At 42.3% G+C, this 22,918-nt stretch overlaps 1 protein-coding gene across 5 annotated transcripts in view; it reads left to right on the top strand.

Moving 5' to 3' along the window:
* DISC1 (DISC1 scaffold protein) overlaps nt 1-22,918 on the top strand; it is a 351,152-nt gene that overhangs the window by 279,000 nt on the left and 49,234 nt on the right. The window contains exon 12 of one of the 5 annotated variants that reach the window (XR_007410096.1): nt 15,151-15,227. The exons of 3 other annotated variants lie outside the window; for them this stretch is intronic. Coding sequence is in view for 1 of the 2 variants with exons in the window: in XM_049108924.1 (XP_048964881.1) it covers nt 15,151-15,229 (79 nt within the window). In the remaining variant the exon portion in view is untranslated. Of the gene's footprint in view, nt 1-15,150; nt 15,245-22,918 lie in introns of those variants that run through there. One more of the 5 variants, XM_049108924.1, reaches the window with a different exon arrangement.

The following is a 22,918-nucleotide window of genomic DNA, read 5'->3' as shown; positions in this document are numbered from 1 at the left end:
CTACTGCCTTCCTCTCTGTCCCCGCTGCTACTGCCTCTGACCTGGGAGCCCTCACTCCCTAGCCTCTGCGTGCACATTCATCCTCAGGGCTCAGCATAATATGCCTTATCAATAAAGCCTTTATGGCCTTCTGCTTCCTTCTTGGTACCACAGTGGGGGTCACTTACAGCAATTTGTTGAAATGGTTTCTATCTGATTCTATTAGACTATGAGATCCTAGAGAATGGGTTCTATGCCTTAGTTGCTTTGTATTCCAAGTGGCTAGTGTGCTGTTTGGCATGTGGTCAACAGTCAGTAAAATTATATTTACTGCAAGAATGAAAATGGCTAGATAGCAACTGTATCTTGATACTCTATTTTCAACTGTTATATTCAAAAAGTTAAGGCATCCTAAGAAGATATAATGCCCCAGAAATCCATTTGTCTTGCCATCCAATATTAATGGTATAGAATACAATAGAACAACAACAAATCTACTCTTAAAAGAGCTTTCCCCACTTATTATTACTCTCTCAGATTTATTGTCTCTAGAGGTTAAGAGGTATGTGATATTTTGGTCTGGCTGATTTTCCTTTATGGTAAAACCTTGCTTTAATTTCCATTGTCTCCCTTATTATATATTCCCTAGTAGCTATCTTTCCCAAAGACTCAACAGAAATATTCAAAAGTTCTATCGACAGGTTACATATTTTATTGGCCATATGTTATATCTTATATCTCTAAGCACGGTGCAGGAGAAATTCATTATTGTTCAATGGCTAACTCATGTCCCTCGGTAGCATGCATCAAACCCTCTACCCTATGGCTAAGGAGTAGTGGTTCCATTTAACCTTGTGGAATCTCTTGTATGCATGACTAATGGGAAACTGTCTCTTCTAGCTTCTTGCAGTTCTATTGCTACCTTTTTTTTTCTGAAGTTGAATATGAAAACTTTGTTAAGTACAGCTCACTGGATTATAGATTACTTTGTTTCCTTGTGCTCTTCTGTGTTTAAGTGGTTTTATTTCCCCTTTGGAGTATGTATCATGCTTTTGTAATCAGAAAACAGAAAAATCATTAAAATTTTTTTTCGAATGTAGAAATTGTTAGATATTTCTTAGAGGCCCTTCTTAGCTATAGAAAGGATTATTAAAAAAAAGAAAGGATTATCTAACATACATCAGTTTCATCTGAAATTTACTTTGAAATTTAGAGACTAACATATTTTTCAAAAGGTGATTTGCTTCTTCTTCTTCTTCTTTTTTTAAAATAATGATTAGTTTCTAATTATTTCGAAATTTCAATACAAACAGCTTGATGGGAAGTGGTGGCTGGGTGAACTCACTCTGCTAATGAACACCCAGAGGTAACCAGCAGAGATGAGCAGAGAGGGAAAGGTCCTGGTAGCTTCCTACCTGGATCTCCTACTACCTCTCAGCTTGCCTGTGTGGATGGCTTTGCTTTCACATCGGAAGTCAGTAGAAACTGAGAGTCAGATGACTAGAGTTTGGGTAGGCATCTGGCGAAATTGTATTGACCTTCTGTGTAAGGCAGCACAGTGCAGGAGACCAAGCAGCGTCCCTGCACTCAAAAGGCATGCCCTCTGGAAGGTAAGGGACAGTGCCTCAGAGACCAAGGTCTATTCCCTCACCTAATGCTCCCGGAGCCCATCAGTCACACCCAAGAGCAAGTGTCATGACTGACTGCTCACAATCCAGCGAGGATGGGAATCACAGCTGAAGATATGCTCTCTGGGGCACTTGTTTCACACACGAGTCCCCCTGGGTGTGGGAAGAACCTTTTAGAGTTCTATTTTACGTCTTCAGTTTACCCATTTAAATTTTGTCTTTGGAAAAAAAAAAAATTTGTCTCTGAAAAGTGGTCTTGTTCTTGAAATGTTTTATATGTATGCAGTGCTACATTATACAAGTTTTGAAACAAATACTATAGCGCATGCTGGTGATTGCATTACTGATGAGTTGACATATAATAAAAAGTAGCAGAGATAGTGCCAAAGATAGTATTCCTTTATTTATTCTTCTAATACTGAACCAGATACTGCATTTAGCATACACCCACCCCATCCATCCACAAAGGAAAAAGGGAGTTAATGCTGAGAGACACTCGGGCTTCAGAAAGACGATGAAAGAAGCAAGGCATGGAGAGTGAAGAAGCAGGGTTAGAACGTGCGGAGGCATGGGAATCTGAAATGTGATTGGGGCAGCTACTGGGGACTCGAGGCGAGAATTCATGAGCCTTATTCACGTGTCTGGCCCTTAGCAGCATAATAGCTGAAAGCCGAAGAGTCTGCTTATCCTAGGAGCGTATTGCAAACCTGACCTGGCAATGCTAGCGTTCATGGCAGGCATGGGGGCTGCTCACCCCGAACAATGAATGGAATTCTTTGAGGTCTCATGTATAATGCCCTTTATGCCAAATTATGCAAGGTAATTTTGAAGTTCCTGTACACCTGGAACAATCCATTTTCAACCCATATTGAACTGATTTCAAAAGCTGTTGAGGGAAATGAATGTAAGAAATGGCAGCCAGGAGATAAGCAACTGGCTGCCATGGGAACCCCTTCCCCCCTCTTGTACAAAGAAAAGGAAAGCAGACCCACGTGGACACCTCCATTTGTTTTTTCATACTTTCTTGTTCCGTTGCTGACATATGCCTTCCTCCTCTCTTTCTTAATGGACACACGTCAAACGTGTTACCTCTCTCCCCAGACCTCACTTCACGGCGAGCTCAGCGCCTTTCTCACTGCTTCTGCGTGGCCTTGACCCCTTTTTGCGTGGCCTCTGCCGTCAGAAATACGGAGAGTCTCGGCTTCTTTCTTTCCCCTCCCTGATTTGGTGTGACCCTCCTGCATCCACTTGCATTCCTCGCTGGGGGCTGTTTGTATCAGCTCTGTCTCTCTCTCTCTCTCATTAGCAGGAGACTTTTTATCCCTGCCTGAGGAGCAGGCTCTTTACGGAGTTGAACCCTGTCCGTCCTTTCCGATTCCATTGGAGCAGATGTGGCCCACGCTGATTTCTCCCTCTTCTGGCTCCTCTCTTCCGGCTACCTCGTGCCTGCTCTTTGATCACACTGCCTTGGGACATGAGTTTCCCTTTTAACTGTCTGTGTCCTGCCTTCTTGCCTCAATGGCCAGCTCAGAGCCTGTCCTCTCACACAGGAAATACTTATGACTTCGTCCATCGATTGATACATTTGTAGCAAGCCCACATTTCCCTTTCAAAACCAGACAAATTGATCCTACACATCTATACATCTGGCCCTTGAACAACATGAGTTTGAACTGTTTGGGTCCACTTACATGCAGATTTTTTTTTAAATAAATCCAGTAGACTACTATATATGTATTTTCTCTTCCTTATGATTTCCTTAATGACGTATTCTCTCTCTCTCTATCTCTCTCTCCCTCTTCCCCCCACCATATATTTTAAAGTATGTCCATGCCCAGTGTGGAGCCCAACATGGGCTTGAACTCACAACCCTGAGATCAAGACCTGAGCTGAGATTCAGAGCTGTATGCTTAATGGACCGAGCCAAACAGGCACCCTTTAAAGGCAGTTTTTGGAGAATATATTGGAAAGTCCTCATGAACACATTCATAACCAATGCAAAAGTACCTGTTCATGTAGCTGTTACCAATCACTCCTGGAAAAAAAAAAAAAACAGGAGATGCTGACCATATTGTAAGAATGTGGTATAAAATATACATAACACACAAAATATGTATTTATTGACTGCTTTTGTATCAGAAAGGCTTTCAGGCAACAGTAGGCTAACAGTATTTATGTTTTGGGGGAGTCAGAAGTTCTCCAGAAAGAGAAAGCAGAGCTTCTGCTCTAGAAACCCAAGTCCTCTGATTAGGTGTTTTAACTTCAGGGCTAGAAGTGCTATCACCACCCAAATCCCATCTGGCCTCTATACCCAGTCCACAAAGTGGGGCCAGAACCCATTCTTCCCTTCTAGGTACACTGACCAGCAGTGCCCAGAAGCAGGAATTAATATAAAGGGTCTCCCTTCCTTGGAGACCATAAAAACAATCCTCAAACATTTTCTCTCTTGATGATTATATAGAGAACCTGAGACATTTCAATTTTTTAAAAATTTTATTTTAATTCCAGTATAGTTAACATACAGCACAATACTAGTTTCGGGTGTACAATATAGTGATTCAACATTTCCATACAGTATCTGGTGCTCATCATGCCAAGTGCTCTCCTTAATCCCCATCACCTATCTCACCCATCCCCCCACCCACTTCCCCTCTGGGAACCATCCATTTGTTCTCTATAGTTGAGTCTGTTTCTTGATTTGTTTCTCTCTCTTTCTTATTTTTTCCCTTTGCTTGCTTGTTTTGTTTCTTAAATTCCACATATGAGTGAAATCATATGGTATTTGTGTTCCTGTGACTGACGTATTTCACTTTTTTTTTGACTTATTTGGCAAGATTGCATGGCCATCCATGACAAGATTGCCATCTTTTTGATGGCTGAGTAATAGCCACCACATCTTCTTTATCCATTCATCAATCAATGGGCACTCAGGCTGCTTCCATATCTCAGCTACTGTAGATAATGCTGGTATAAACATAGAGGTGCATGTGTCCCTTTGAATCAGTGTTTTGTTTCTTTGGGTAAATACCCAGTAGTGTGATTATTAGATCACAATGTAGTGCAGGCTCTGCAGTCACATCATCTAAGTTTGAGTGCAGCTACTTTTGGGCTGTGGGCTGCCACTAAGTCAATAAGTCTCTTCAAGATCCAGTTTCCTGTTATTAAAATGGACAAATAATAGAGTAAGATAAAGAATGTTTCTCATATACAGTAAAGGCTTAATCAATGCTAGTTATTATTACCTTAGTAGTAGCTCTGGACTATAAAAAATTATAAAACCATAAAAAAAAAAATCCTTATTTTAGGGGTACCTGGGTGGCTCAGTCAGTTCAGCAACTGGCTTTTGATTTCAGCTTAGGATCATGAGATCAAGCCCTGGGTTGGGCTCTGCACTGGGTGTGGAGACTGCCTGGGATTCTCTCTCTCCCTCTCCCTCTGCACCTCCCTCTGCTCAACCTCCCACCCTCACAACTCATGCTCTCTTTCTGTCTCTAAAAAAAAACCAAAAAGACAAACAGAAAACAATATTATTTTATTAATCCAGAAGAGAGCCCCTATCCTCCTGGTAAAATTATGGGGAGAAGAGAGATGTTTGGTTGTAGCTAATAACCTCTACTAAGAGTCTCACAACCCTTGTATATTACTGAAACACAGCTTTTTTTCTGCTGTCTGCCCTTTAGCCAGCTGTAAGCACCTCCTGTGGAGGGTGAGGAGGGAAAGAAATGAGGTAATTGAGTTCTTGTTAATGGCTGTGACAAAGGTTTAGAGCCTCCCATGGTTTGTGCGACCAAATGGCTAGGATCCTGGAGCAAACTTCTGTCTTTAGAACCAGTCTGGCCAGTTGCGGAGTTTTTTATTTATTTTATTTTTTTATTTTTATTTTTTTTATTGGAGTTCAATTTGCCAACATATAGCACCCAGTGCTCATCCCATCAAGTGCCCCCCTCAGTGCCCGTCACCCAGTCACCCCCACCCCCCGCCCACCTCCCTTTCCACCACTCTTGTTTGTTTCCCAGATTTAGGAGTCTCTCGTGTTCTGTCTCCCTTTCTGATATTTCCCACTCATTTTTTCTCCTTTTCCCTTTATTCCCTTTCACTATTTTTGAGAAAGGCCTGAGCTCCCAGGCTCCAAAGCTGGGAAGAATTTACCATCTCTTCTGTGATTCATGGAGCTACAAGGTACCTCAACTTGATGCTCTGTGGAGCTCAGGCTACAGTTACCTCAGGGACAGCATTTTTTGAGGAAAGTAACTCCAATATACTTGCTTCTCTCCCTCTGACATTTCCCTTTGAGTAAGCAAACATGTTGCGCTAGAGAAGGGGGTGGCAGACGGGAAGAAGGGAAAGCATGAATGGAAGCCCTCTGAGCCTGTCTAGTGAGGAGCTCCAAAGAGTGGGGAGTGCTCAGTGCAGAGTGTGGCAGGAAGCATCTGGGGAGCAGAGTGACGTGGCACATGGAGAAGACAGACTTTTAATTGCCAGGTCAGGACTAAAAGGTCAGAATACCTGTGAGGAGGTCATAGCCACCTGTCATCACTATCTTTGTCCCTGATGCATCAAGGCTTAATTGGACTTGGTGCCATTTCTAAAAGTAGCTTGAGAAAACAAACAAAAAAAGATGACTGTGATTTTGATGGATAGGATAGGGAATAGATAGGAGATTGATTGTAATTTCAAACAGAAGGCCCTGCCAGCAGATTCTACTGTGGTTTGTGCAGCTCAACCCGAAGTTTCTCTGCTTTCAACCTGTGATACGATCACTCTGTCCACTGAGATCAATTAAGAAATCAACCAGTTTTCAAGGAGGCTCAAGGCTTGGCCAGATGCCCAGTGATTACTGTTTCTTTACTCTGTTTCGTTTAGGTGGCTGAGAGACACCAGTTGTGATTACTAGGGGAGACCACAGAGAGGTGATGTCCACTATGCTCTATGAGCCTATGTGCCTGTTGGCACCCCAGATACGCCAGTGTGCTTCAGAGTGTGTGCATTTCAAGGTGCCTGTCACATTTCGAAAAAGGCAATTCTAATTAATCAATAGGGAATGTCCAAGCTAAGGGGATTTTTGCAAACTCAAGAGAAACCATTATAGCTTGAGTGTTTTTGATGCCTTTTGGCAGGGAGTTGAGAAATCTTAAAGAAAATTAATTGCTGTATCAATGGAAACCCCAGTAGGTAGATAACCAATTTGTCATTAATTAAAATGAGAAGACTTTTAAGGATTCAGAGAAGCGTTGTCAAGATTGTATGATAGTTTAATTTGCTAACATGGTATGAACCTGTTAGCTTCAGCTGCATGATTAATACAAGCAAAACTCCTCATGGGATTTTTTCTGACGCTCACTTCCAGTGTGCAGTTTTAAGACTCTGCTCAGTGTCCTTATCTCAATAAAGTGAGATGCCAGCCCTGCAGCAGCCTTGGCAAATGTAGGTTAGACAAAATATTACACACGACGTTTCTGTGACTCATTTTGCTCCTTTTCCCTCCCCACCCTGCCACCTCCCAGCCAGCCTGAGTCATGCAACAGCTGTGCGAGTGTTAGCTAGAAAGCGGAGAGCAGCAGACACTTTTTGTGCTGCTTGCATCTCATTATATCTGGAAGCTCACACACACCAGGATGGGCTCTAAATCCCTTATCACAACTGCTTCAGGCGGAAAGCAGGTTTTTCCCTCTGTTGCTGCTGATGTAAAGATGACATTTCTTGAGCTAGGAGAATTTTATGTGACGGTATTGTGTGCTAAGCCGCAAAAGATAATTCTTTAGCTCCCATTCATCACCAAAACAGGGTCTTTTGGTTGTGCTTCTTAAAAAAAGAAAAAAAAAATCCCCTAAAGAAATCGTGAAAATTATTTAGTGGCCTAAGGAGGAGAAGAGAATCACCAAGATGATGACTTGTGACAGTTACACAAAGCAATTTGACTGAGTTATTTCCTCTATTATTCTATAAATGGGAAAATAAGCGAACGCCCTGGTTAGTTAGATGCGTTTCCCTGGTGCAGATGGGTCACGGCACTACGTCTCCCTATTCTGTATGTGAACTCAAGCCTGTCTCTTTTAATTGACACTCTGTCTCTAGAATGTTCCTGATCTATTGCCATTCAGTGGAGTTTACTTTTGTTTTGGTAATGGCATTTGTCCACTCTTGTAGTTACAGATGGAGATTGTTCTTGAGTATTGCTTTGGTGCCAGTGCGCTCATTCATGTGGGTTATTAGAGCATGAAGGGGGAATGTGTTTCTGTAAGTTGCCTTGCCCTCCTGCGGGCCTATGGGGCAGGGTCTCACCTGGAGGAGGCTTTATCTGATTCTCTTAAGTGTCTCAATGCTTTGCACTAGAAGGGTTTAGTCAAGTGTAACCGTCTAGCTTCAGAATGAATTTGGTCCCATCTTTGTTTTCCAGGTTGTCAGCATTTAGACCCTTCTAGAGTAGCTGTGATCATAGGATCTTGGCTTCGTCTCAGGCTACTTTAGTCTATCCAGGAGGAAGGACTCTTATTTAAGATTTAGTGGGACAATATCCACAGAGAGATTCACACCCTGAGGGATGGTCTCGTGAGAGCAAATTGGCCAGTAGGTTGGCCCTGTCCAAGTTTGACTCCTAAAAACAGCCACAGGATCTCATGACATGAGGATTTGGAAGGCAGATAAAGAAAATGGTGACTGATGTAGCAGCCAATTGCTGTCATAGTCAATGCTGAGGTGTCAGCACCGCTTGAGCCCGAGAGGAATAGACTGGCTATAAGTATTCGGGAAAAGCAGACAAGCGTCTCCAGGGAGCAGTGGCCATATGCCACTTAGAGGGCACATGGGCCCTAGTTCCAGTGTGAGGCCTGTGATGCTTGGCTCTGTCTCTTCCTCATAAGCCTTTCCAGCCCCCTTGACAACATATCCCCATGCCCCTCATGTGATGGATCCTGGCCAATTGTAACTGGAGACTGTGAGGATAACCGAGTCACTGTCTTACTCTTTCAGGGAATAAATAAATATTTGGGAGACAACTACCACTTTATTCAAAGGTCTAAAAGCAGGAATTCCTGGGTCAGAGATGGGTGGTCTGGGAGTGATGTCAGTCAGGGTAGGCTTTTCCAGTGTCCTTCAAATCCACTACATGACATGGATCACAGACACTGCTGATCTGGTTTCCACACATGAGAATGGGCAGCTTGGGGATGTGATTTATAATTACCATCAACAACCCCCCTAAAGCCTCAGTTGGCTTCTCTTGTCTCTTGAAGTCTTGAATTCAGATCTGTATTAATCACATGTAATCACATGCATCTTTCCCATTCTACGGCTGCCCTCCTTTATGCTCCAAGAAGTAGAGTCAGCATTTCCTTACCAACGGAGACTGTGAGACGTGGGTTGGAAGTTAAGCATCTGTTTAACAAAATAGCTGTATTAGTAATAATAACAATGAGACACTCGAGACAGTACTCAGTACTTTCAGGGCTCAACAGGTCAAAAGCTAGAAAAGCCAGCCGCTATTCATTGGCGGGCAAGGTACAACACGGAGGACTCTCCTCACTTCCACCCCAAATTCACATTTTTCTTTCTCTGAAGCTGTGGCTGTTTCGGTGATTCGGAGTTAGTGGTGGCTTTTTATCTCCCTTACAGATGTAGATGTTTATGTCTGCAAAATGGTATTTCCTGCAGCTGTAGGAACCCCCCCCCACACTCCCCCACGCTGCCATCTTCAGGACTCACAAGCCAAGCCAAGTCACCTGGAGGAAGATAGCAGGAGAGAAGCACGTCTCGGGGGCTGTAGGGCAGGATGGGAAGCTGTGTGTGTGCACTCGGCCGGCCTTCCCGTGGTCTCAGAGTGGCACTAGCCAGCCTCTCCCCCTGCATGTTTAGCCTCTGCCTCCCCTCAGAGTTTGAGCTTGATTGAGCAACAATGAAATGGACACTCCAGCCACGACAGCCACGTAAAATGAAATCGACAACCTTTAAAATCAGCATTATTGGTCATTTTCTTCTTAGACCATTTTATCCGTCTTAAGTCAGGAAAATAAATATCATCCCCTATATTGAGGTCCTCAGAAAATGTGAAAAAATGAGCTGAATGAAAACCTGGTAACAGACATTGCTTTACCAGCCCCCTCATGTCTACGTGGATTTTCAGGGAGTAACTGGGGGCTGCTTCTGTCTTCTTAACTCCTATAAGAAGGCCAAGGAAGATGTGGAGGTTCTAGAAGAAGGGTAGCACTGATTTTTTTTTTTAAGATTTTATTTATGTATTCATGAGAGACAGAGAGAGAGAGAGGCAGAGACACAGGCAGAGGGAGAAGCAGGCTCCATGCAGGCAGCCTGATGTGGGACTCGATCCCGGGACTCCAGGATCACTCCCTGGGCCGAAGGCAGGCGCTAAACCGCTGAGCCACCCAGGGATCCTGGGCAGCACTGATTTAAATGTGTGTAGCCACACCTCATTTTGTCAACCAGTGTTCTTTTGTTTTTTGGATTTTGTTGTTGTTGTTGTTGTTGTTGTTGTTGTTGGCTCTTTTAAGACCCATCTAGGATTGTAATAAAATGAACCAGTAATACCAATCTGCATTGTCATTTTCTTCAAGAAATTCAAAAGCGCATTAAGCAATTTGAAAACTATTGCAGACTTTGCACATCAGTGTACTCATTACATGTCTAGACAGCCCCCCTTGACTCACTGCCATCCCTCCCAAATGCTGTGACTCCTGTGACAGAAGAGGAGGCCAAGCTGCAGGCGTCCCTTCTTCCCCTTCCCTCCACTGCTTCCCAGGAGCAAACTTGCTAACTATTTTGATGCAAAGTGTTTAATGGACTTGTGAGTCCCCATCTCCTTGTGTGTGACTCCAGGGGCTTCAGTGGACTTGAGAGACATCACAGTGTTTTTTAAAAAAAATGCCATTTATTTCATAACCTCTGCGCATCAGCCTAGACTCCGGCTTGAAGCCCCATGAAGAGCCTGTAGCCACCAGTTAGCAGAAGACGCAGAGCTTCTGAAAAGGAGCCAGGCACAGAATGACAAGTACAAATTTGTTCCTCAAAGAGCCGGTCTGACCTTTCTTGCAGCTGCTTCAGCGGAAGAGATAACTTGGGGACAGGAAAAGGAAGCTCTCCCTTCAGTTTACATAGGATAATGAGAGTTCTGATTCTTACTTCCATGTTGAAGGATAAACCAGGAACAGAGGCATTCATCCTGAGGGAAAGGATTAGAGAGCATTTGGAACCTGAGAGGCCAACCAGTTATTTTCCCAGGGTAGAAATTTCTTTAGAGCCTCCCTGTTGGGCTTTCTGCGATACCTCTGGTTCTGGGTTGCTCATTATCTTGGGAGATCATCAGAGCAGAACAGTCAGACCAAGACAAGAGCTTTTTAAAATGGACTATGGATGATTCAAATAGGTTCTAAATACTTATGCCACGAATACATTTTAGAGGGCTCTAGTAATGATGATAGAGACAGATTGAGACATTTTTCAAATGTTTGTTGGAAAGCTGGAAATGACATGCCATGATAATATGGAACTAACCTTTATTATGAGATACTGTGTCAGATAACCCACTAAATACTTTAAATGGATTATTTTACTTAAGCCTCCTAATAACCCAATGAGATGGAAGCTCTGTTATTTTTTTTTTAAAGATTTTATTTATTTATTCATGAGAGACACACAGAGAGAGAAGCAGAGACACAGGCAGAGGAAGAAGCAGGCTCCATGCAGGGAGCCCGACGTGGGACTCGATCCTGGGTCTCCAGGATCACACCCCGGGCTGAAGGCAGGCGCTAAACCACTGAGCCACCCGGGCTGCCCAGAAGCTCTGTTATTAACCCAAATATATAAGACAGCTGAGGCTCAAGAAGAGAAAGCACCCTGCCCATGTCCCAATGGGACTACTCTTAGGGAATCATGGTCTGTTTGTTTCAACCTCCCTGAGAGCCCTGACTCTCTGAGACTAATGTTGGCACAACATTCCAGAGTTGCATATGAGCCATATATACACAACTTGAAAGCAGTATCTCCAAAAATAGATTTTTGGTTTAAATTCCCTTAGTAAGACTTTAAAAACACCCTAATTACTAAGAAAAATTTCAAACATATACAAAACCAGAGAAATTATGTAATGAATAAGGGTGATGAGCCCCCATGTACACATCACACACATTCAACAATTTTCAGCATGTGGCCAAAGTGATTTCAGCTATACCCCCACTAACTCTCCTACTCTGTTAATTTCCTATTTCTGCTAAAACAAATGATGACAAACAGTTCACTGAAACAAATTTATTTCTTCTAGTTCTAGTATTTGGAAGTGCATAAGTGGTTTCACTGGGCTGACATTGCAGTGTTGGCTGGGCTCTTTCCTTTTGGAGGCTCCAAGGGGAGAATGTTTCATTATCTGTTTCAGCTGCGAGTGGCCACCCGTATCTTTAGCTTGTGGCACATTTATCCATCTTCAAAGCACATCACTCCAATCTGCTTCTGTCATGATACCACCCTCTCTGATTCTGATCCTTCTGGTTCACTTATGAGGACCATTGTGGTGATGTCATTGGGCTCACCAGATAATCCAGGATAACGTCCCTATCCAAAAGCTCTTAATTTAATCACATCTGCAAAGTCCCTTTTACAATATAAAGTAACATTCAGAGGTTCTGAATATTAAAACATGAAGATCTTTGGGGAGTTATTATTCCATCTATCATACCCCCTGGACCCCCAAAAGGAATATTTTGAAGCAAATCTCAGACATTTTGTTTAATCTGTAAATATGTCGGTTCATATCTTCAGAAAGAAAAAGACTCTTAAAAAGTAACTGTGATACCCTTATCATACTTTAAAATATTGACAAGACTTTTTTGTTATCATCAGATATCCAGTCAGTGTTCCAATTTCCCTGAATTTTTTCATGATTTTATTTTAACAGGTCGTCTATTCAAATAAAGAAATGTGTTTTAGGTTTTTTTTTAATCTGCAGGTTCTCTCTCCTTTTACTTTAGTTTTTATTATTGTTGGAGAAATCAAGTTTTCTGTACTACAGAATTTGTCTGATTGTGTCTTTGTGGTCATTGTCATGGGTTTTTTTTTTCTATGTATTTCCCATAAACTGATAGTTTGATCTAGAGATTTGATTATATTGAGGTTTGATTTTATTGTCAAGAGACTTTCACTGATAGTGTTATAACTTTCTCCCGAATCATATAAGGAAGCCAATAATATCCATTGTCTCTCTCATGTGGCATTGATCTTGATTGTTGGGTTCAGGTGTCTGGAGCCCTACCCTCTTTGGATCTGGTTCCTTATCAGCTTTTTATCTGCATTGGTGATTAGTGACTGGATTTGTTATTTCTCTAGTGGGTTTCAGAACCGTAATATTCTAATTCCATCACTGTCTTTATTATTTTTTCTTGTTAGAATACTCCTATAAAAGAAGGAAATTCCTTAGATCATTTTAAAGGAAGCTTGTGGGGCTGTGAAATCAGAAACTCTAACCCTATCACCAAAGACTGAAGTTCTGCATAGGATGCCACAGAACTCAACAGCAATGTTTTCCTGTTCCTTCCAAGGCATATGCAGCCACCCAGTTCACTCACAGTGACCCATGACTGGTGATGAGGGAAAGTAAATACGTGTCTCAAAGTTAAAAAAAAATTTTGTTTCAACATCAATTTGATTGTCCTGAAGAACAATGTATGAAAGACAAGATAAATATTTGACTTTTTCTCCTTATGCACCACTTAGTTTTAAGAATAATAATTGGTTTTCTAGCATACTCCAAAAGTGAATAAAAAGTGTGTGTGTGTGTGTGTGTGTGTGTGTGTGTATTACTATGAGGTCATGGATTTTGAAAATATTTGCTATGTTTAAGCCTTTGCAGAAATTTTTCTTTTTCAAATTGACCCATCTTTGGCTGAGAGCCCTTTCAAATTGGCTCCTGAATAGAGACCACAGTCTGGGCCCTGGGAGTGCTCATGACTACTGGGTTGGTTGTTATTTCTTAAACTTTTCAGTAGACACAGCTAGGATATTTTTGGGTAAAGAAATTATATCACAGATTCATACTGTTATTTCCAGTCCAAATTTAGGATTATATGGCTTCCCTTAACTTCTTTAATTTTATATTTGTATTTCTTTTCTCATACACTAAAATTTTTAAAAAATTATTTTATCTGTCAGTTATCTATTCATATGTATATATAGAAGAGTATATTTGACTATATATATAGTGGGATATATGGTATATGTACAGTGTATATATTGTATTTATATATATAGTATGTTTATATATAATAGTATATTTGGTATATCCATATTTTATATCTGTAGTTTCATAATAATAATATTAATAGTAGTATTAATGATATAATAACTAAAAGCAACTTAAAACTTCTTTGCAGTTCTTTCTGTTCTTAAGGATGCAAAGTTAAAATATAGTTTTAAAGTCACTTTAATTTCTCTTGGTATAGTTCATCCATCAACTCAATATGTAGTTAGCTCAATGAACAGTGTGCTCATTTGTTTTATTTTGACTTCTATTTAGTGGTTGCTGTTTCTATAAACATGTAACACAAACTTTATGGTTCAAAGTCAGATATCTGTGCAAGCAAGGTACATTCAGAGAAGTATGGCTGTCATCTCTTTCTCCAACTTGTTCCATTACTTCCCTCTACAGGAAACCATTTTCATTCAATTAGAGCTTATCTTTCCACTGCTTTTTAATAATGAAGCCATATATATTCATGGTCCCTACGTAGATGAAAGGTGAAGTACTGCAGACACTGTTCTGCACCTGGCAATATGCCTTTTGAATGTACAACTTCCAAGGCATAGGAAACAGAACCCATCATATCACCTTCTCATTGTAAGCCCATCAAATCACATCCTAAAGAACTGGGAGCCAGAATCCACTTTAGATTTAGATTTAGATTTAGATTTAGAGTTAGATTTTGCAGAACTCTGTGACCTAGTCTGTGGTGATATTTCCATTTTACTCCTCATACTCTCATTATACCACTCTAAGATCTCTCAGGACTGACAATAATTATAATTAATTGTATGTACTGATTTTGGAAATACTGCTTTTTTCAACCAGATGGTTTGTCAAAAAATACTTTTCTTATGTTACTCTATGATGTTTATAGCCATAATTTTAGTAGTAATTAATGTTCCAGTGAGTGTACATACTACAGTCTGCTTAATTATAAAGAAAGCCTTTTTTTTTTTTTCTTAATTTCAAGAGAAGGAAAATATGGAAAGAACAAGGGATGAAGATAGACAGGAGGAGGCCCTTTTAAAAAACAAACAGCTTTGTGAAAAATTCACATTTTTCACTTTTTTTCTAAAGTAAAATTTCCATACAAGATACATGCAAAATGTGTTACAATGGATTTAATATATGAATAATGACTCAGACTATGATTTGAGTCAGATGATAATGTTAGAGCATTCTGGTGGAACAGGAACTTATATTACCACAAGGCAGGTCCTCCAGGCCCTAGAGCTCATATTTATCCTCATCTAGGAGGCTGGTAGTTTTTTTTTTGTTGTTGTTTGTTTTTTTTTATCACAGCATCTCCCATTGCTTGTTCAAAACTCTACCTGAAGCCACAGAAAACTATGGAGCGAACACTTTTTTTTTTTTTTTTTGATAAACAACATATGTTTATAAAAGAAATCCAGCTGTTTTCTGAAGTATGGAAATTGAGAGAAGAAGCTGATCAGTGAGACTGTGGTTGCCAATGAAGACTTTGTGGGATCTGCTCCCTTCTAGAATATCGGGAAGTAGAGAGCTCCTGTGACTGAAAGCCCTTGGATGAGGATGGCATGGCTCATTCATGGGTGATTGCAGGTAATGGACAGTGCAGCTTATTAGGTAGCATGAAGCCAATGTAGAAGAAGGCCTTAGAAGTTAGACAAATACATTTAGGCTGATGAAATAGGTGAAGAATTTGTAAAGAAATGGGGAAGAGCTTGATGGAAAAGCAATGTATTAGGAAAATTGGTTGGCAGTACCATTGAGAGCGGAGTAAAAAAGAGAAAGGACATGAAATTAGAGAGGCTAGTAAGGAGGCTATTAAGGTAATAGAGTCATGATTCCATGGAGACACAACTGATTTCTGTGGAGACTGATGGAACTATTGGGGAAAAGGGAACAAAAATAAGGACAAAATTTAGAGAAAACTCTGTGGGTCTTTGTGATGAGCATGGAACATAACAGAGAGTGGTGGGTTCAAGATTTTGAGCACCAGTGATTGGGAGATTACTTTCATTAAAGTAACTGTTATATTGGGGGCACTAGGATTGGGTTCTAGATTAAAATAAGGGGGGATGACAGGATGGATTCCCTCTTCCCTCTCTCCCTTCCATATTTTTCTTATATTTCTTTTTATTCCTTCTTGTCTTCTGTATACAACTATCTATCAAGGGCTTTCACGTTTGACAAGGATTCTCCATAGTTTCAGTGGTAAACAATACAGGCACAGTCTTTGCTCTCAGAGAGCAAAGGTTCTCAGATAACCTGCATTTAGTTAGGGAGGGAGGCAGATGAAGGAATAAGATAATTCATGTAGTATATGTGCTATGAAGGAAGTAAAACAGGGCTAAAAGGTGATTGAGGTCATAAGCACTAGATGGGACTACTTCAGATTGGAAATTTGGGAGAGTGCCTCAGACGAGGTGTCCAAGGAATCAGCCATAAGAAGATTTGATGGCATTTCTAGGCAGAAAGAAACAAATATCCTAAGACAAGAATTAACTTGGAGTGTGTGAGGAACACAGAGAAGGATGAGAGTCCTGGAGGGTTCCTACTAAGGGCAAAGAGGTGAGGGCAGAGAGTGCTTCAGTCAAGGTCTGATCAGGAGACAGAGTCCAAACAGTTATTTGAATAGAGACCGTATAATACAAAGGACTATACATGATGACAGAGGGTTGGAATAATGAGGAATTCACCAGTAAGGAATATAGGAATACCAGATAGCAGCAGTTTCCACCACCCACAGGGCTAAGATAGGGCTTCCACAGCTGCAGAATAGGCAGGAAGTTGCTACGTTGCCACCCTTGGGTACCTCACTGGACGTCCTCTCTGGAAATTTCTGGAATCCACTTTCCAGAGTGCCAAACAAGACTATTCATAGGGAGTTGTCTCACCAAGAGCAGTCTGCTAAAAAACTGCTTGAGGGGGTTTTGGGGCAAAGTGTTTGGCTTCTGGGAGCTTCTGACATCCAGAGGCTGGAGTAGCTGTGCAGGGTGCAGAGGCTGGGTGCCAGAGAAGCTGCTCACACAGCAGGAGCCAGATGCTGGGTGAGCTGTGTGTCTGACAGCACCTAGTTCTGCAGAAGCTAAATGCTGGAGAAACCATCTGCACTGCAGGAGTGGGGAACTAGGGAGCCTGTGTGCACTTCAGGCCCTGGGTGCTGGAGAAGCTGTGCATACAGTGGGAGGAGGGTCAAGAGAAGCCATCCACTTTTCAGGAGCTGGCTGAGAGCATGCTGGAACCAGAAAGGAAATTCTTCCTCTAGCCTTGTCTCTCCAGCTTCCTCTACTGATGAAACTTACTATTGGGCCAGCTGACAAAAGAAGACTTTTTAAGGGGTCCAGCTAAATTTTTGCAGAGCAGGCAATGAGGGATAAATTTGGAGCTGAGAGGCAATGACCTCATAACTGACCTGCCTAGGTAATCAGAGTCCTGCTTGTGGTGGTGATGATGGTAATGGCAGGAGTATTGGTGGTGGTATCTGAGGTGTACAGGTACTGTTCTTGGTACTTTATGTATTTTAATTCATTTTATATTCATAATCCAGCGAGGTAGATACTGTCATTACCCCCACTTATAGATGACATAACTGAGACACAGGCCAAGTCACTTGCCCACAGTCACATGCTGGTGAGGGGTAGATTCAAACATGAGCAGTCTGACTCCAGATCTGCCTGCCAGGCTATGAAGTCACTACTGATCCTTGAACAGAGAAGCATATCAGGAAAGACAAATACTTAAAAGGGCTTTGTAGTCAGCCCTCTTGTGATTAGACCAGCTTCCTCTATTTTCGATATCTATAAATTCAGAGATTTTAATTACCCTTAAAACAAGGTACAAATGTATGAAGAAATATTAATTAGCCTAGGGAAAGGTGGAAAAATTGGATAATTGATGTGATGAGAACACTAGAAAATATTATTTTTGTTGTGCCCAAGATCGCGAATCGGAGAAACCGCCAAGGAGCCGACACCGAAGCAAACACACGAGGGTTTATTTACAAGCTCGAGCCTGGGTCCAGGTGCACCCGACACAGCGGAGCAGGGACTTGGACCCAGAGACTAAGAGGCGTAGCAGCTTTATAGGGGCCAGTGGCCCATGGGATACGCAGAAAGTTGCACAGACATGCTGGTCCGCTGAGCCGGATTTCCGATTAGGGTGTGCCCTGGTCTTTGACTAGGGTGGGGCAGTGCCCTAAGTAATAAGCAGGTCAGCACAAGGCGGGTGCAGCCCAAAATAGAGTCAGTCCTGCTCTGCTTGTCCAGGGGTAGGGGATTTTGTGCAATTTCCTGGGTCCCACAATTTTGAGTATGGTTCGATGGATTTTGCTCCTAAATTTAGCTTAACAAAAATGGAGGAGGGCAAGTTCAAAATTCACTGTTATGGGTATGAAGAGATGACATTCAGAAGGTCTTGATTAAATGTTCTTCATGGCTGATGGGTGAGGAACAAAAAACATGCACCCAGTGGGTGGACTTGTAGGCAATTCTATATGGAGCCTTTCCTGTGTACCAGACCGTGTGCCGGGTAGCATGGTGGTCTTTCAAGAAGCTTGCTGCCTCATGGCTGACCCATGGCTTCTTTATAAGAAGCAACTAGTTCTGTTCACAGAAGAGGTCAAGGGACAGTGTCAAGAACGGGAAGCATTTGAGTCAGATGAAGAGCTGGCCAATGTGGCTGGAGAAAGGAGGACCTTGTAGGTTCAGGGCCCGCAGAAGCAAGGGCCTGTGAGTGGAGGGACTCAGGCTGATAGGAAGCCAGGGAAAGAGGATAACGTGAGACCAAGAAGAATGGGCTCTGGGGTCAGATTATCAAATCTGTGGCCTCCTCTCTACTTTCTAGTTTTGTGACCTTGAGCAAATTATTTAACCTAAGTTTCAGCTTTCCTGTCTATAAAAGGAAATAAAATAGTACCCTCCTTACCGAGCTATTCTGTAGATCAAATGAGATATGAAAACCCATTCTCACCAATAAAGGGATAGGCTCAGTAAATGTTTGCTGCCATCATCATTAGTATTACTTATAATAATATTTTATTAATGTAATACTGTAATATATAATAGTAATTAATAATAATATTTATTATTTCTATATTATTGGAAGAGGCTGAAGATTAGAGACCTGGAAAGAATAAAAAGGATTAGACATATAATGTGTTATGATATATATGTGCATGCATGTGTGTGTGTGTGCACGCATGTGGAATTTTTTAAAAAACATTTTATTTATTCATGAGAGACAGATAGAGTGGCAGAGATATAGGCAGAGGGAGAAGCAGGCTCCCTGCGGAGAGTCCAATGTGGGACTCGATCCCACGACTACGACCTGAGCCAAAGGCAGGTGCTCAACCACTGAGCCACCCAGGTGCCCCATGCATGTAGAATTTTGAAATAGTTTTCAGGTGAAACCTTTGTTTTGGGAACAGGCAGCATAGGGAAATGTTCAATTTTGCACGTGATAATGAGTGCCTATTTTGTCTGTTACTGTTTACAACTGCTGGTGTTTTCTCAATCATGAAAGAAATGTTCCTATATTTGCACAAAAATGAGTGATATCTACCACAAAACAATGATGAGGTGAGGGTGGCTTTGTGGGTCTCAGGCTGTGCATTTGCTATTAGTCACCTAATCTCCTAAGTGTTATGTTTGGTTTCAGTATACGTTAGGAAATTGTGTTTCCAGGTGGAGAAAGAGACTAACTATTTCTTATGAGTGAAAATCTGGTGCCATCAGATCCTAAGTATCTTGTCATCAGGATGGAATTCAATCTGAGCTCCATCCACTAGCTAGCTAGGTAACTGAGCACACACCAGAATCTTCTGATCCTCTGTCCTGATCTGTAAAATTGAGATCATCATCATAATTATACTCGCCTCAAGTGAAATTGTACAGGACAAAGAGAGAATGCCTGAAAAGTGCCTAGAACCCTGCCGGACACAGAGAGGGTGATCCACATCCTACCTTACCCAGCATCTTCTAATTCAGCCCTCTCTGTTCCCAGCCTTCCCCTCTCGGCTTCTTGAGTTGCCAGCGGCCAACTTTGTGTGAAGCTGTTGTGTTTACGTGGATCTTGAGGCAGACAGTAATTGGAAATTCAAAGGATAGGTAAGATAATATAAGGGAACTGGTTTTCAGAATGTGATATAAAGTCAGAGAAATGGCTCAATGCCCTCTCTACCTATATCCCTCAAGGTCCCTTTTGTTCTTTAAAAAAGTCATTTTTATTTGTAGTTGATATATAATACTCAGTTTCAGGTGTACAAGACAGTGATTCAACGATTATATACATTACAAAATGCTCACCACGGTAAGTGTATTACTGTACCCATGACTGTATTCCCTGTGCCACTTTTCATCCCCACGACTTACTTACAACTGGAAGTTTGTGCCTCTCGGTTCCCTTCACCCATTTCATCCTTCCCCACATCCCTCTCCTCTTTGGCAGCCACCTGTTTGTTCTTTGTAGTTAGGAGTCTGTTTCCGCCCTTGTTGTTGTTTGTTCGTTTGTGTCTTTTATTCTTTCATGACAAATATACTTCACGCTTTCAACAGGGGCTGAAGGAATTGATGGCATCGTTTCCTTTGGAACGAGCCGTAACATCCCTTTGTTCACAGAGATTGTAAATCCGGCATCCTCCAGATTAGATAATATATGTTCAGTATCAGTAGGAAAGAAACAGAGAAGTAAATATTTGCTACAAAATGTCTTTCTGGTGTCTTGAAAATTAGTTAATTTCCTGTATCTGACAAGTCAGTTCCCTGCTCCATCCGCCCCGCATTTAGAGGCAAAGGGAAAACAGTGCCCCGCAGCAAGGAGCCTGTCACTCGGGTATCCAGGGGAGATAATGTGGCCATAGTGCAGTGGCGTTGAATATGGATAAGGATGTGACAGGCCGTGCTTAAAGTTTGGTGTCACATTCAAATGACGGGATGAGAGGTGAAAAGAAAACAAAAAATTAATTCCCCCTCTTGGAATCTCACGCAGATTCACTTAGTGCCTGGTTTCTGCTCAGCGGTCTGTCTCCCTTTCTCCCCATTAATAATCATAATCAAATACCCATTATTGGTTTTCGGCAACAGGATAATTGCTTTCCCTCCCTTATTTTCTGAGGCAGTCGGTCTGCTGGTGAGAAAGGGCAGTTGTGTAATCGTTTCTTCCCCATAAGCGCTAAGAAGTCCGTTGTGCCCCGCAGATACTGATGTCAGCCGGTTTGCTCTCTGGTGGAGTGAAAGAAGGAAATAATTTTATTGTGCTATTTTTAGACTTCAATTTGGACTTCAGCCTTTATAATACTTTGTGTGCTGGGGATAGAGCTATTGATGCACCATCCAGCTGTGAGATACCCCGCTCTCCACCGCCCCTGGGAGGCTTCCTCTCTCGGATCCAGACCTCAGCACCACGCAATCACGTTGTCCCCGTTGGTGGCTGCGGGCCCGGCTAGACCCAGAGAGCTACTTGTGCTCTGCATCCACAGTGTTTGCCAGTGGAACCTGCTGCCAGCAGCCACTGAGTCTCCAATTTACCTGTGAAGCTTTAATCTGATCTTTCATAAGCATAAATATTCAGTGCCACGCAAATTCTCTATAAACACAGTGAGTCCACCTGACCATCGTTGCTTTTCTAGTCATTTTCCCAGAGGTGGTAGGTGAAACCCGGAATGAGGAAAAACTGTTTCTTTGCTGGATTTCCTTCTGAACAAACAAGAAAGGCTCAGACGCCACAGACTCCAGGTTATCTTTTCCTGCAGCGGGGATGGAAGACAGTTTCGTAGTTCTTCCAAACTGTAATGAGCTGGTCCTAAATTCCAAAGGGATCTTAAAAAGTGTCAGTAATACCTGCCTGAGCTTATGTTGCGTCTTGTGTATCTTGTCCCATGTACTAAAGTTCAGATCAGTTTGTGTCACGCTGAATTCTGTGGTTGCATGCAGCTTGGTAATGCAGAGGTTTTGGTGGGAAAGGCTCCTCGCAGCACCCTGGCTACTGCAGGTGTGGGCTGCTGACCAGCGACAGGGACATCACCTGGGCGTGGTTACAGCACAGAGCCCCATGCCCCGCCCTGACTTAGGAACCAGAACCTGCGATTTAACAAGATCCCTGAGTAACTCATAGGCACGTTTATCTCTTTTTTTCTTTTTTTTTGAAATTACAAGGCTTTTTTAGAATCTCAAAATCTGTAGAATCTATTCCTATAAAAGTGCGTCTAAATACAAGATCTTGCATCTAATTTCAGAGAGTTCAGCTTCCATGGATCCTTCACTCAGGGGAATCTGAGGGCATGCCTGGTGGAGATCCCAAATGCCATGGCCCCCCACCTTGGTGACCTGTGTTGCTGCTTGGCTGTCGCATGGAAGCAGCCTTCACTTTGCTGCCTGGATCTTGTACATCTGAGGAGCACCAGCTTTGGGGCATCACTGTCACCTTCTCCAGTCCCTGTCTTCCCTGTGGCCCTCATTTATCAGCCTTGCTATCATACTTCTTGCTTGGCTCTTTCACTACCTCAATTAGGGATGGGTACCAAGTGTTCTAGGCTGACCATATGTTGAGAGCAGCTAGTGGGATAGCATCAGTATCAAGATTCTTCCCTACTCATGTCAGGCTCTGGAGAGTTGCTGAAGGGACAGGGTTCTCCTGCTTTTCCTGCCGATTGTGAACTCCTCCTGTAGGTCCTGGAGGCTCATCTCCAGTTCTGCTGTGGGCTTTGACTTCCTCTGACCCCTGATGGTGGCCGACTCAAGAAAACCTTGAGAAAAATCTGTTCACTCACTGACTTGTTTGTCAACCATGCACTCTGACCTTGAACCGTCCTTGTTTTGGGAGGGAGTGAATGTATGTGGATGTTTACAGCATATGATATGTGTCAAAATAGAGGTGTGGACAAAACACCATGGCTAATCCCAAGAGAGAGGTAGGTAGCTAGCTTGTCCAAGAGGAGTAAGGGAGAGCTTCAAGGAGATGAGCTGGGATCCGTGGGATGAAGAGGACAGTGCCCGAGACAGGGGCTGTGGGCATGATCACTGTTGGAAACCAGAGTTGGGAAGATCAAGTTGAGGAAGTCACTTGATGGGAAGTGAGAAAGCAGGTAGCT

Source organism: Canis lupus, chromosome 4, assembly GCF_003254725.2.
Source record: "Canis lupus dingo isolate Sandy chromosome 4, ASM325472v2, whole genome shotgun sequence".
NCBI lineage: Eukaryota > Metazoa > Chordata > Mammalia > Carnivora > Canidae > Canis > Canis lupus.
This window is presented reverse-complemented; position numbering and strand designations above follow the sequence as displayed.